General features: G+C 42.3%; 1 protein-coding gene across 2 annotated transcripts; it reads right to left on the minus strand.

Annotated features, from left to right (window-relative positions):
- Window positions 1–8,216: 8,216 nt before the first annotated feature.
- Window positions 8,217–13,723, minus strand: LOC139619951 (Ig-like V-type domain-containing protein FAM187A). Of its 2 annotated transcripts, XM_071475017.1 has the most exons (6): window positions 13,352–13,723; window positions 12,461–12,738; window positions 11,718–12,080; window positions 10,291–10,529; window positions 9,534–9,572; window positions 9,304–9,429 (listed from the first exon to the last, which is right to left on the minus strand). In XM_071475017.1, exons 1-5 carry the CDS (start codon window positions 13,544–13,546, stop codon window positions 9,568–9,570), a joined length of 1,080 nt encoding a protein of 359 aa, XP_071331118.1. In that variant the 5' UTR covers window positions 13,547–13,723; the 3' UTR covers window positions 9,304–9,429; window positions 9,534–9,567. The 2 variants fall into 2 exon arrangements, with proteins under 2 accessions (XP_071331117.1, XP_071331118.1); XM_071475016.1 differs by lacking the exon at window positions 9,534–9,572 and having other exon boundaries at window positions 8,217–9,429; window positions 13,352–13,722.
- Window positions 13,724–14,645: the final 922 nt, after the last annotated feature.

A 14,645-nucleotide genomic window follows, 5' to 3' on the forward strand; every position in this document is an offset into this window, starting at 1 on the left:
ATCAGCAAATCACTGCGCTGCCTGTGATCTATGGCCTGTGTTTGCGTGTGCTGTCTGAATGTTCAGGCAGGCATCAAACTCTACATCACTTCCTTGTCACCTCAGGAACAAACGCTAAGGAGGCGTAAATCTACACCACTCTGTCAGGGGGCAAGCTGAACAAAGTTGGCGCTGAGTTTGTGCACACGTCACAAACGCACGCACACACAATTAGTTTGTAGATGTTTCTCTGTTACCCTGGTAACAGAGATTTGTCCTTGATGTCCTGACACCTCCAAAAATTTGTACTTGACCTGAAAATAACCGTGAAACCAGGGCGTGAACGGGCTCCTGTTGATAAGAAACGAGCCCTCATGAGAGCACAACTGGTGAAATATTTGGTGGGCGTCTAAATTACTGACAGTATGCTGTATTTTACCATCATGGATCATGTGGAAAATTAGGTGATTATTGATGTTTGATAGTCTGGTTCAGAGCTGGTAACTATCCTTTAGTGCATAGGTGTGAAACACCTTTGACATCTATGCACTAAAGGATAGTGAGACAATAACAAATGACTACTAGAGCTGGCCCGCCGGTATTATACAGCGCATGTATCGCTAATAATACCGCCATGCTCTGGGGCAAATGCCTTGCGAGCGGAGTGCAGTACGACACGATAACTACAAATCCCAGAATGCTCTGCTGGTGTTTCGGCGCGTCAATCGGGACAACACCCATAAACACCCTCTCCTCTGTTGACAGCAGTCATAGCGACCTCATGCTACTACTGGCACCGTGCTACCCCTCCCAAAAATGGTGAAAAGAAAGGCAGAAAACAGGAGTAACATTATTATTAGTTAATTGATTTATTATTGTTACCAACTAAAACAGAACAAAGAAAAAGTAACAATCTCCTCAGTTACGGACTCCACTGGGAAAACAACTCAGGTCCCAGAGGAGATAAATAAAACTTTTAGGGATTTCTGTAAAAACTTATATTCATCCAACATTAACCCATCAAAGTCTGAAATAGAGGAGTTTTTGAGCAATATCAATCTGCCAAAACTAAACAAAGAGCAAATTATGGCTCTGGAGTCACCTCTCTCAATTGCAGAACTCCATGATGCCCTCCAACGTATGCCTAACAGAAAAGCCCCAGGTCCAGATGGCTTTCCGGCAGAATTCTACAAAACATTCTGGCCTATGCTGGCACCAGTATTTCATAGAATGGTTATAGAAATTAATGAAACGATCAGACTTCCTCCAAACATGAACTGTACAAATATTAATCTCCTTAAACCAGACAAAGACCCTGCACTTCCATCTAGTTATCGTCCAATATCACTCATAAATGCAGATCTTAAAATCATCAGCAAGGCGCTAGCTAGTCGGATTGAAAAAGTAACACCTTACATAATAGACCCAGATGAAAATGGGTTTATTAAAGGCCGTCGGTCCACTGACAACACACGGAGACTAATTGACCTAATAGACTTCTGCAACATCCAAAATAAGAAAGCTATAATTGTCCCACTGGACGCAGAAAAGGCTTTTGACAGGGTGAACTGGAAATTTCTTTTTGCAACCTTACAGAAATTTGGATTTGGTGATAACTTCTTATCTTGGATTAAAACATTATACAGCTCACCTAGCGCTTGTGTCAAAACAAATGATCAAACTTCTCCACGCTTCAATCTCAAAAGAGGCAGCAGACAAGGTTGTCCACTCTCTCCCTCTTTGTTTGCCATATTTATAGGACCACTGGCAGCTGCAATTCGGCAAAATAATAATATTAAAAGGGATTCAAACAGTAAATTTGATCCATAAAATCAGCCTTTACGCTGACGATGTATTACTTTTTCTCCAAGACGCACATGCCTCTCTTTCTGAGACTATAACAATCATAGATAAATTCTCATCCATCTCAGATTACTCTATTAATTGGAACAAATCGACTGTCTTTCCCATAGCTTTTGACCTCCAGTTCAACCCAACTATTCCACTACAACCTGGTGCAAACAACAGATACCTGGGCATCAACATTTCCACCAAGCTATCAGACCTGACATGGTTAAATCACATTCCCCTACTCAAAAAAAATAGAGGATGACCTCACTCAGTGGAGTACTCTGCCCATATCACTTATGGGAACAGTAGCAACAATCAAAATGATGATGCCAAAAATCAACTGGATCAACAGGATTTGTGAAGACCTATCGACACACCTCGGACATCCCATCCCTGTCTCCCTCTCACTTTGCCTGCTCGGTGACCTCCCTAACATTAATATGGACACAAAAAAATCTTGCATGCTTCTCAGGGGGCGTGGGGGGTGGCCCTGCCTCTCCGCCGGGTCGACCTGCTTGGCCGGACCGGCTCCCTGTTCGTCGGCGGGTCTGGATGTCCCATCCTGGGCACCTGACTGGGGTCTCGCCATGCGCAGTGGGTCTGTGCCCCTCCAGCTTGTGCCTGCAGGGGTGGTGGCCCTACCGCTTGGGCCGCCTGAAGGCATCTCTGGGCACCCCGGTTCGGCTCCCCACTGGCTGGGCGGCGCAGGGATGGAGAACATATTGGGGCCAGTCAGGTGAGGCATGTACCCCCCCAGAGCCCTTGTTGCTCCACTGTACCACATTCCACATGATAGTAGGGCCTCTGAGGGGTGGTGTGGGGACGAGGCAGGTTGGTGGGCAGGACTGCCCACCGGCCCTGCTATTGTTGTTGTGCTGCTCCTCAATTTTAATTGCACATTAGATATCACATGACACTAGGAAGAGTATCCCACACTCCTCCTTGGCAGAGTAAATCTGCCCCAACAACACAAGGCATCCAGACCACTCATACTGCTTGCCACTGAGATTGGGACAGGACAAAACACACACACACACACACACACACACACACACACACACACACACACACACACACACACACAACATCATCACAAATGGGCTGTGGGATGTTCTCTGCCGGAGCTGTAGGAGCACAGATCACAAGATTTTTTTTCCCTTCTTCTTTTCCTCTCTCTCTGTACTCATGAAAACCACTCAGGTATGTCATGAAAATACATTTATCCATTTTAAAATTCAACAGCCGACCGTCTCTCCAAAAAAATCTCCAGTTTCTCTGGATGTTCCACAGACGTCACCGCTCAGTTTTTAATGGGAACTACTTATTAACCGAAAAAATACAGTCATCCCCATGGAAACTGTTAACAGAGTGTTTGGTGGATTATCCGGCCCTCAAGACACATCGCTGTCCAACTTGTCATTTTTAAAATGCTGTGAGCACAAACTCAATTAGATTTACCTCCATAGTGTTGGAGTGGAGCCAGAAAAAAAAAATCACCAGGTTATTTTGGATGGATGGACACCACTGGGGGTAGCAGAGAAAACACTGTATACTTCGTCATATGTATTATCATCAAATGCCTAAGTCCTCAAAGGCATGGGCCGTGAGCATTTACATGTGCAAGACTGGAAAATAGTGTCTCATTCTGTAAAAAGCACCAGGGGAATGAACCAGTATGGCACACCGCAGACCATAAAGATACTGTTATTTTCTCTTCTCTTATGTTTCCTCCTCGCTACCTGGGGAAATCTCCACAGGAGATCCGCACATCGACTCAGAATTCTTGGCTTTGACAATCATGTCTATGTTGTTTCAGTTTCACAACACCAGCCTTAAAGATTTACTTTAGTCCTCTTCCCCCCCTTTTCCCCTTAATGTCTCCCATTCTACTCAAACCCTGCCTTTGTGCTTTTTCCATTTAAATGTGATAGCTGTAAAGAATCACAGCCTTCCATTTAAAAAAAAAAAAGTTGATGTGACAAAATAAAGAATGGTTCTACAAAAGCAGCTCCATCAACCTGATTCAAGTATCACTGGGAAAAAAAAAATCCACATCCTCATGTGGGGAATCAGACGTCAGACGTCGATGTTGATGCATCTGAAAGAGACTGAGTTTGTTTTTTTTTCTCCTGTCATATACTGTCCTCCGTCTTTCCTATATCAGAGTCATAGCTTTTATTGGTTTCCTTATATCCATGACAGAATCATCATGATATGTAAGGATATTATTGCCTTAAAAGGTCCCCTATTGTATAAAGTGAACCCCACACAAACACACACACACACACACACACACACAACTGTTCACATGCCATCTCTTACCAACTGTCAACAGTCCACCTGAAGGGACGTGCACATGCATCTGCGTTTGTAGAACAGCCAATAGGAACGCTCCCACTCTCTTGAAAAGACATGTGTTTGGCCAGAGTCTCCAGTCACTGGCTACATTTCCAAAAGCCTGAAAACAGAGCCAAGAGGAAGTGCAGATGTTTAACCCTTTAACTGATTAGTTTTTGTTGCCTGAAGTGAATCAAACCTTAACCACAGTGGTGACAGATCATTTTTGAAGGTGGTGTCCTTCTGCCAATAGGGGCATCACATCATATGTTAAAAAAGTACAAGATGAATATTAATGTTGCAGGAAAAAAAAAAAAAAAAAAAAAATTATATATATATATATATATATATATATATATATATATATATATATATATATATATATATATTTTAACAGCTTCTCTAATTTCACCCAAACCCTCCACAGGGAGTGTCCTGTAATTATTTCCTGGGGCCAAACTGGAAGCACTCCCTGCTTACTGAACAGTACACAGAGTGCTACAGTGAGTGGTGCTCACATTTTTGCCAAATACTTCAATCAACAAGATGGCAGCAAATGAGAAATAACTGGAATTATTTCTCATCGATCCTGTGGGGCAGTGCAGCAGAGGGCAGGTAGCGCTGCTGCAGAAAGCTTTAAATATTCTGTCTGTATTCCTGAGGCAAAAAACAAGGTTAAGACACCAGTCTCCATTCATTTATCTTCCAACAGACAGCCAGCATGCTACATCGCTGGCCTGGATGTGCTAACAAGTTGATTAATGGCTGTGGTGTGTGGTCTAAATTTCTTTCCCTCACCTTCTCCATTCTCATCTGTCAGCTGCAATCAGCTCGGCATCAGGGGGAAAGTTAGTTAACGGGGCAAATAAGCAGTGCGGTGCTTCTGTCCCCTCAGAAGACACAAACGAGCAGTAATATTTCTTTGGTATACAGTCTCTATCTGCCGTTTGCCCAAGGACGTGTGGCAAGAATGGACTATAATGTTAAAGCTTCTGGAGCATTCTCCGTTTGCAGCGTTTCCTGTTTCCCTCAGTGAACACAAACAATTACTGTGACCTTTCTGCAGACCGTTAGTGGCTGAAATGACGTCTGAAGTACAGTAAAGATGAGGAAAAAAATAAATAAATAAATAAAATAAAAACATCCATGAACTGTGCTGCTGATCTCATCATCATTAAAGCGTAAACAGCAGGGTAGCTGATCAACTGACCAGACAAATCTTTCACAAGCTGTGACTGAATGTGTTGCTGTGAAAGTAATTCAACAGCAACCGATGTTGAGATAGCTTTGTGTGAAACAGATCCGGTTTGAACAGACTCTACTGGCACCCTTAGCCACACAGGTAGCAAGTGGCTACTCAGAGCACATACAGACAGCTCAGTAGAGGACAAACTCCTTTATTCTAATGACTGTTCGGTTAGCTCCACCCTTCCCAAACTAACCTGGTGCATGCTTGATGATACCTCTACCACACCTTGTGTGCGGTGGTTCTCACATACCCCTTTTTCCACCAGACTGGTTCCAGGGCTGGTTCGGAGCTAGAGCCAGACTTAGCACCAGTTCTTTGGTTTTCCACAGACAAAGCACCGGTTCCTGGCTCTCAAAACCGGTGCTAGGCAAGCACCAACTCCTTGCTGGGCCAGTAGAAAGAACCACGTTATGTTGGGGGCTTCGGGCTTACGTCAGCGAGCGGGGGCGGGATTATTGACCGTCTTCTCGAGCGTGATTGCTGTTCGTTGCATAATCGTCGAGCAGTATTTACTTGCTGGATCGCCAAATTTTGCTCCCCAAGAAAGGCTCGAAAAGCCAACAGCAACACTTGAACCGCAACGTAGTCCTCCATCTTTGTTGTGGTGATTGAATTTGGCGCTTGTTCTATTGAGGAAATGACATGACGTATACATATACATTGACGTGATGACGTGGCTCTCTGGCTGGCACCCGCCTGTGGAAAAGCAAACCGGTTCGTAGTTGAACCAACCACGAACCAGCTCTAGCACCAGCCCTGGAACCAGTTTGGTGGAAAAGGGGTAACAGTGGTCTCACTCCTCACAGCCAGTAACCGGTGTTCCTCTTTCAACCCTGTCGTAAATCAGTTCCTGATTGATTGTGAGGCTACAGCATGATTCACAGTCCTGGAGGAAGAGAGGCGAGGAGGATTGTTGAGCAGAAAAATGCCAGAATTGATTGTGGGAACAGAATTGAAAAGATAAGATAAGATAAGATTGCCTTTATTAGTCCCACAGTGTGAAATTTAAAAATGAGAGCCAGAGGAGGAGATCTGACAAAGGTATCAATCAGCACTTTCTAAAAAGAAACATTCACATGTGGAATGAGGAAGAAAAAAAAATCTGATTAGATCTTTGAGAAAATTCAGTGTCTGGATTCCCAGTGAAACAGTAATTTCACTATAAACTGATGACTAACCTTTGGTCAAACAGTCACAGGGGAGGAGAAACATGTTGAACTGAATTCTGTCTTTTAAGAGCACCTGTATTAACAGAATTATTCATAGAATTCATAGGGTTAATTAGTTGATACAGTCTCATCATCAGCAATGTAGTCTGAAAAAAAAAAAAAAAAATCAATTAATACTACAATAAATGCTCTGCAATTGCATTGTGCTCTGACATTGATATTTTATACCTTCACTGACATGTGATGTGGTTGAATGGTTGACACCTGATGTCTTACTCAACAGAAAGTCTTTTAAATGCTGTGAATTAGATTGTAACAGCTACAGAAACTTGATGAAGACTGTGTCATGGGGGTGAAGGTTCAGATGAAGACAGAAAGTGGTCCTTGAGTTAGGATCTTTTTGTAGGTTGAAGAATGAACTGTGATGCATAACTGATATATTTTTTTGAATATTTTAACACATGTGGGGTGTGGGTGTGGGATGCTGCTGACCTTGGGTTAGTGAGTTATAAAACTTCCAGCCCACAAAGAGGCTACTCTTACACAGGCTTATGTCAAAAAAGAAGAAGAAGAAGAAGAAGAAGAAGAAGAAGAAGAAGAAGAATCCTTTTCACACCACTTACAGTGACCCTAAAAAGGGAATCATTGCTCTCATAACCAAAGTTTTAAATGATCAATTATCAAAGCGTTAAACACCTTCAAAATAAACTGTCTACTCTTCTTCTTATGCCCAAGTCACACTAACACTTATGTCTGGCCATTACCATTTTTTCAGTGCACAGACACACACACACACACACACCAGTTTATTCACACATTATATTCACACTTCAGCTCAATCAGACATTATATGGACCGTGGAGCTGGCAGGCTGATTTGTTCTCACATACAGCTCCTCTAATGTTGAGAATTTCAGTGCAAACAGCTAAGCTCAGTTTTTTTCTTAAAGACTGTTTATTTCCACAAATGAATCTAATATTACACTTGGTGTAAAAGACCAAAAACAGCCAAAGGCCTTTGTTTTCTTTGTTGAATTCTGGTCTGTCAGTGAATCTACAGTCTCTTTACTGGAGTCGACTGAGAGCTGCTGAGGCAGAAGGAAGAAGAGAGGAAGGTGGAAAGGGAAAAGTAGAGGGATGAGAGGGACTGAAGAGGAGGCCACAGCTGGAGGAACAAGCATCTGTATGTTCATCCCTCTGCCTCTCAGGGTTGGAGAGGCACCTAAATGAGGACGGACATCTGTCAGAGGAGACAGCAAGCAGCCAGATATCTCTGTTTCTCTCTCCGCTGCTCTTCATCAGCCACACCAAAGCTTTCAAGAGACACTTTAGCACCTGCAGGTGCTACAACACTCCAGGTGTGACACGTCGGTACATACACATCAAGCCTGCTGTCTGTTGAACTGCCCAGATTTAATGTGAAAGAAAAAAAAAAAAAAAAAAATTAAAAAAAATAAATAAATCCAAAAAATCTTTTCCCACATTTATTTCATGTATAAAATTGATGTTAATATACACGATATGTAGAAAAATCAGAAGATCATTTTTAGACGGTTAAAAAGGTCCCATACTGTATAAATACTGTACAACCTGATTATAAGGCAATTCTAGTTGCTATGATTATACCGTGAAAGTACAAAAGGGTGGAATCCACGGACACAATGCACACAGCCCACTCCCTTAAAAAACGAGCCGTCAGGACTTAGGCAATTTTGTGATGTCACAACAAAACTATGCCCCTGGACCCACCGTCCAAGCTTGCAGGATTTGGTTTCTCTAAGTGTTTAGCTGACATTTGCTATATTTTTTATATGATTACCCAGAAAACAATCAGCCAATCAGAGGAGAGGCTCAGACCTGTTGTCACTAAAGCTTCAGAGAGAGAAGCCTGAGAGGGGAGATGTAAAAACTACACTGAGATGGTTTTTGGTTCTTAAAACCACAAATATACCTTCAATAATGGAAACGTTGACAGTACAAAAATACTTGAATACAAACTTCAGATTGAGGAAATAATAGAAAATCTGAATTTCTGTCTTGTGAGCAGATCTAATTTGAAAAGAATTAACTGGATTGGAAACACTCACCGATCTCTTCCCCTATTCATCAACTCACCTGATTTTCCATTTCTTATTTTTCCATCTGCGCTCGAGCTTGACTCATTTTATTTCTCTTCTCTCTATTTTCCCTCCATCTGAGCGTCATTATCTCTCTGTGCTCTCTCTCACTGGCTTTCCTTGTTTCACTGAGTCTATTTCACTCTCTTGGCTCTTACTGTGAGAAGCTGCGCACCTGAGAGCACTTCACACTCAGCTGTAGAGGCTGCATCAGGTGGGAATAGACATCTTACGATTTCCCCAAACACACAAACAAAAGCAGACAAATATTGTATTTTTTTCTGCACTTTCAAAATGCTGCAGAAATCACAAATATACAAAACAAATTCAAATGTTTTAACACCTTTTCAAATTTTTCCAAGCATCAGATTCAAATACTTTTGTTTACATCATCAAAAACGGAAAATATTCCTAATTGTGTAACTGTGGTATCTTACCACAACGTCATTATTAATATGGTGGTTGAGAGTAACTACACAACCTCAGAGTACTTAAAGGAGTTTAATCCACACGTGTTTGTGCAGTGTCTCTGAGGTGTCTGACTCCAGCTCTGCCAAACAGCAGCAGGCAGAACACAGCCGTCATGGCAGCATATGACTTTAACACAGTATCGACAGCTGCCTGGAATTCAGGATGTGAGGTCACCGACCGACCCCGTCCCAAATGGACGTAGACAAGTAGACGTATCTCAGCAGCCCGCCGGCCCTGCAGCCAGCAGTAGTAGACACCTGAATATGGAGGATAATTTTTCATCAAATTAAACAAAGACATTTCAGTGATTGCTGTTTACTTTGTTGTTTACGCTGCGTATTATTTGGGAACGGCCTCTCACCCTTAATCAGAGCCAGAGGAAGTGCCCTCCACCTTTAGCCTATATATTTAAATAACATGTAGAGATAACAAAATCATAGTTAGGCAAAGGTCAGGTGATTCAGTGGTTGCCTGGCAAGAATTAAAACAAACAAACAAAACAAAAAAAAAAAAAAAAACACCACAGCACTGTTTTTTTTTGGACAGACTTCAACAAAAGTGTGATGCAGTGTGATGCACTCTGTCTGATCGAGGCCTAATGGAACATGGAAAAAGCAACTGGTAGCTGCCCCCTTCCTCTGTGGGCAAAGGTGAAGAAACAATGCCAAAGGTGGTGCAACAATGCAACATGAGAGAACAAGCAATCAGAGGAAATGGATTTACAACCAGAACCCGCTACAACCCCAACATGGCATAGATGATCTAACACAGTATGAGTGCAGGGTGGCTGCTATATAGGCACTGCACCTAATGTGGTGATGAGAGACAGCTGTGCAGCCAGGTGAAAGGATCAGATGATGGACTGAGGCACTGGCAGGAGAGGGCGTCCTTGTGGTGAACACAAGGGCCATTTTGTGCCAGCATGGTGCCGTTTCACTTCAGTAATGTTTGGAACACACGCTGCCATGAGTAACTTATTCTGACCTGACCTGGCAGGTAAACTAAATACTACTTAAAGGCCAGCAGCATAATGAAATATAAATAGAGATTGATGAACACAAATCATTTACAGTACACCTGATAAACACAGGTGGACTTTGGTAAACAGGACTCTGTACCTGAGTCCTGACTTGTCGCAGGTTTAAACACCAGGTGGTGTCCGGTGTCTATCAGCAGCCTGGGGGGTGTGGCGCTGCTGTTACTACCCGCCAAGTGTTCAGATCTGTAAATGGGTTCAGATCCTCGGTCCCAGGCCACGGCCATGTTAGGTCGCGCCCCAGGACAACCTAGGGTCAGGACACGGTCCGCTGGGTGGTTCAGGTAGAACACTGGAACCTCTACTGGCAGTGAGGCAGAACTACAACAGAGAAACAGAGACTCATCACATTAGAGATGGATTACTGCTGCTGCAAACTAAAAAACAAGAGTGAGTGCAACAAAAAAATATCTTAATTATTTTCTGAACAAATACTGACAAATGGTCAGTACAGGCTTTGGGTGGTAGATTCTGTATTCCAAATCATAGTTTGAGGAAAAAACTTTTCAGAAATTAATATAATTTTGGACCTGCTGGCAGCAATCGTCTATGACACTGCCGGCAGCAAATTTGTCAGTCAAACAAAAAGGGCCTGAACAAAATATCTCAGCTATTTCTATCCAGATTCATAATCCACTGAGGATAAAACCTGTTGACTTTGGTGTCTCAATGACCTTGTCTTTAGTAACAGGTCAAATTTCAATTTGAACAACTCTTAGGTCCATGACAAATTATCTTGAAAATGAGTGGCTGGATTTTGCTGTGGGTGTTCATATTCCTCAGAGGTTGAATCCTAATGTTTTTGACCCACTAACCTTTTCTCTAGCACTAACATTGATTAGGCCACCAGAAATATCAAAATCAAATGATCAGATTCTCATAACTGAGGGAAAATTTTCACTCAGGTATATGCCCTTTCCATGTTAGGTTTCCTCATGCATGAGTTTAGAGAGAATAGTCATACTCCAAAAGGGATAACTCCTGGATTTACATTTTCAATCACACCAGTGTGCCCAAATCCTCAGAGAGCTTTATGTATGGCTGTAGAGTCTCAGTTATGTTAAGACAAACTTTACATTTTCAGCCTATTGTCACAACAGTAAAACCCTCAGTACAAGGTTTGTTCTCTGCAGCACTTTTGCATGATGTTGTTGGTACAATGAATTCTGTCCGTGATGCTAATAGGTCTTACAACATTTGAGCTGGAACATTAAAAATACTTCACTGTACAACATTATGAATCTGTTTGTGTCAGAATCTTTCTGCCAATTAGTTCAGAATCAGAATCTGAATCAGAATCAGAATCAGGTTTATTGCCAAGTATGTTTTCACGTACAAGGAATTTGTTCTAGTGAATGGTGCAGAGCGCACCAAAACACCGAGGCAGCCATCTGCGGCGCCATTTAAAAAGGAGGAGGAATGGGGAAAAACAAGTGGAAAGGAGAGGAGAAAAAATAATAATAATAATAGTTATCACATGTACCTCTATATACTTATCTGTATGCATACCTGTACCCAAGAAACGCCATCAGAGCAAGAAGTTTTGATGAGGGAGGAGCTTGAGCTGGGCAAGTCACCTGACAGCTTTCGACCTCCAACTTGGCCCCGACTCTGCTTTTCTTCAGAAGGCCGAAAGCCCTGGGCACCGCCCCAGAGCCACATGAAGCGACTGTCTGATTGGCCCACCTGTAGCGTATGTGGAGGAAGTTGGAGTGGACATAGCAGAGTCCCACGCGAACCTGTTCCCCTCGTATTCCACAGCGATCACACACTGACCACGGCTGGAAGCTGGTGAAGACCCGATACAGAGACCGAGCAGAGCTGAGTCGTTTTCTGTCTTTCAGTGTCTTGCTCATTCTTTGTGGAGTTTTCCTAGGACCATTAAACCAGTGGATCATTATAGGATAGATATTTGATATTTGATTTTTCCTTTCAACTGTTTCATTACAAAACATTCATATAGCAGCACCAGTGGTACAAAATGTTTATGTGTAGCCTTGAGTTGAAAACACGCAACTGACCACCAAGTGTTCCACAATGGTATGGTAAGTGTATAATCATATAAAATCAAATGTTGAGCATATCTCCAGTTATGATGGGATGTCTCTATAATGTTTGAACAGCAACAAATTAATGGTAGTCATCGGCAAAAAAACACATTTATCATCATCATCCTCATCAGTGTCAAAATTTGACAGCTGTAATGATTTCCCACAAAGTCACAGTCATTGACCCACAATCTTCCTTGGTACCTCGGCGTGATGCTGAGCACACGTGCCTCCTGGATGTCCAGGTCGTAACCATAGAAGAAGTCTTTATGGGCAGAGCCGCAGATGTAGATGCCGGAGTCATCGGGCCCCCCTCTGAAGATTAACAGACTGAAGAGACGGATGGAGAATCGACTCCGCAGGTCGCCACTGTGAGGGACCTGACTGGTGTCCAGCAGCTTGTTGCCATGGTGATCGGTCAGGGCTCTGGTCTCTTCGGAGCTGCCCAGATGTTTCCTAAAGAACCACACAACCGATTGGACCTGAAACAAAATGACCAAAATATATCTGCTGGTGGTTGATAAGATTGTTCAGCAGATCAGTACCAGAGGTTACATTAGCAGATGCTGAGATTTAAAATGCATTCGCTCTTTTCTCTCCTGTCATTTCCAGATCCATTTAAATCATTTACATCTGCCTTCTTCAAATCACACTTTCTGAATGCACAACTTTTTTTTATTTTACATTTTGGTAAGGTTTTACCTCATTGAAAAAATATATTTATTTAAAAATATATTACTACATCTACATTTTTATATTATGACCACAAATGCATTCAAATGGAAGAAATAAACAATAAACATTGAAATCATCTTATTATAACCCTGAAAAATATAAAGTCATAATTTATAAATATTAAAACATAATAAATAAATATATCCAGTAAAATAAAAATGTAAAACACTTTCTATCTCAGTCTGAAAGCTGCAAACTCCATGACTTCACTGATGCTTCCATTTACAGAGCTACACTGTATATTGGTTTTATTTTGGGATGGAATAAACATGGGAATAAAAAGTAGACAGATGTAAATTTTATCAACAAAATTAATTTAATTTAAAATTTTTCACATGTGGTCAGCCGTGTTACTCATACCTGTTGTGGTTTGCAGTGACAGGGCAGTTCCACGGTGACTCCAGCCAGGTAGGCAGCGTTGGTGAAGGTCAGAAAAGCAGGACAGGCTCTTCTTGCAAACACATCCTCCTTATCCTCCGGAGCCTCGTAGCTCCACACCTCAGGACACAGGAGGAGGAGGAGGAGGAGGAGGGGGGAGGAGGCTGTACAAGGCATTAAGCCTCTGTGAGGATGAAGGTTCTTACAATTTACAATGGTCACGACACAATCTCAGAGAAACCTGCTGTGCATTAATTTTGCATTATTTCAAATCTGGAGAATGAAACTTGAACAAAGTTACTTTCAAAACACAACAGCAGTGATGGAATCTGTCCTCTGTTGTCAACGCAAACATCTTCAAGTCCAAGACCAGATCTGACATTTTTCTGACATTAATACAAACATCTTTGTTCCTGTATCTAAAGTTTTCAAAGATTTATGTTGCTATTATGTGTGCATGGGTGCATCCACATTCATTAAAGTGCTGTTGACCTGCTGCTGTCCTAGCAGGCCGGCAGCAAACAGTGACACTAAAACTACCAATGACACTCCTCCAACAGCCTCTGACCTCTCCCTACTGTTGCAGACCAGCAGTCATGAAAACACTAATCTGCTACATCACCATGAAAAAAACACCAAAACAAAACAACAACAACAAAACAAAAAAAAACCTACTTTGTCTTAGCTGGAAGCCATAATCCACACTTCAGGGTTTGTTGGTGTGAGAGGAGCTACGATTCATACACTTAATTCATCCTGCACTTCCTCACAACCGTGCTGCAGGCAGTGGTTGCTATAATATTATAAAGTAGAAATAAATGAGTGCAATGAAGCAGCTTCCTGCTGAGCTGCAGGTCTGAGTGTATCATCAGGTCCTCCAGCACAATGAGTCCAAAGACCAGCTTCACCCCCCGGAGACACAAACAAGACTCGGCTGCTGTAACCTGGCAGCTCCAGATGAAGGCATGCACTGAAAGATGATTGCACTTTGTGTGTGTGTGTGTGTGTGTGTGTGTGTGTGCCTGTAATCATTTTGGAGCAATACAGAAGGTGTGAGGGCAGCAGGATGACTAACTGTGTGTTCAGAAGGATGAATGCAACACTTCAGATGACACCTCCCTGTTTTAGTTCATTTTCAAAACACCTCATGTTCATTTTAGCAAACAAATGTCACATGACCATGGGCATTAAACGCAGTGTGTTTTTGATGATCACATGCTTCGTTTGGCAATCATCATCTTTTTTTGTTTTCAAGTTGTGGACTCAGTTACACAAC

Source organism: Trachinotus anak, unplaced genomic scaffold, assembly GCF_046630095.1.
Source record: "Trachinotus anak isolate AG129_WGS33_773 ecotype Australia unplaced genomic scaffold, CSIRO_AGI_Tana_v1 ptg000004l, whole genome shotgun sequence".
Lineage (NCBI taxonomy): Eukaryota > Metazoa > Chordata > Actinopteri > Carangiformes > Carangidae > Trachinotus > Trachinotus anak.

Coding starts and splice junctions, on each gene's coding strand:
- LOC139619951 (XM_071475016.1), bottom strand. CDS start 13,546: ATGCCTTGTACAGCCTCCTCCCCCCTCCTCCTCCTCCTCCTCCTCCTG. Junction 12,081..12,460: donor GTGCTCAGCATCACGCCGAG/GTACCAAGGAAG, acceptor TAATGGTCCTAG/GAAAACTCCACAAAGAATGA. Junction 9,430..10,290: donor TGCGACAAGTCAGGACTCAG/GTACAGAGTCCT, acceptor CTCCATATTCAG/GTGTCTACTACTGCTGGCTG.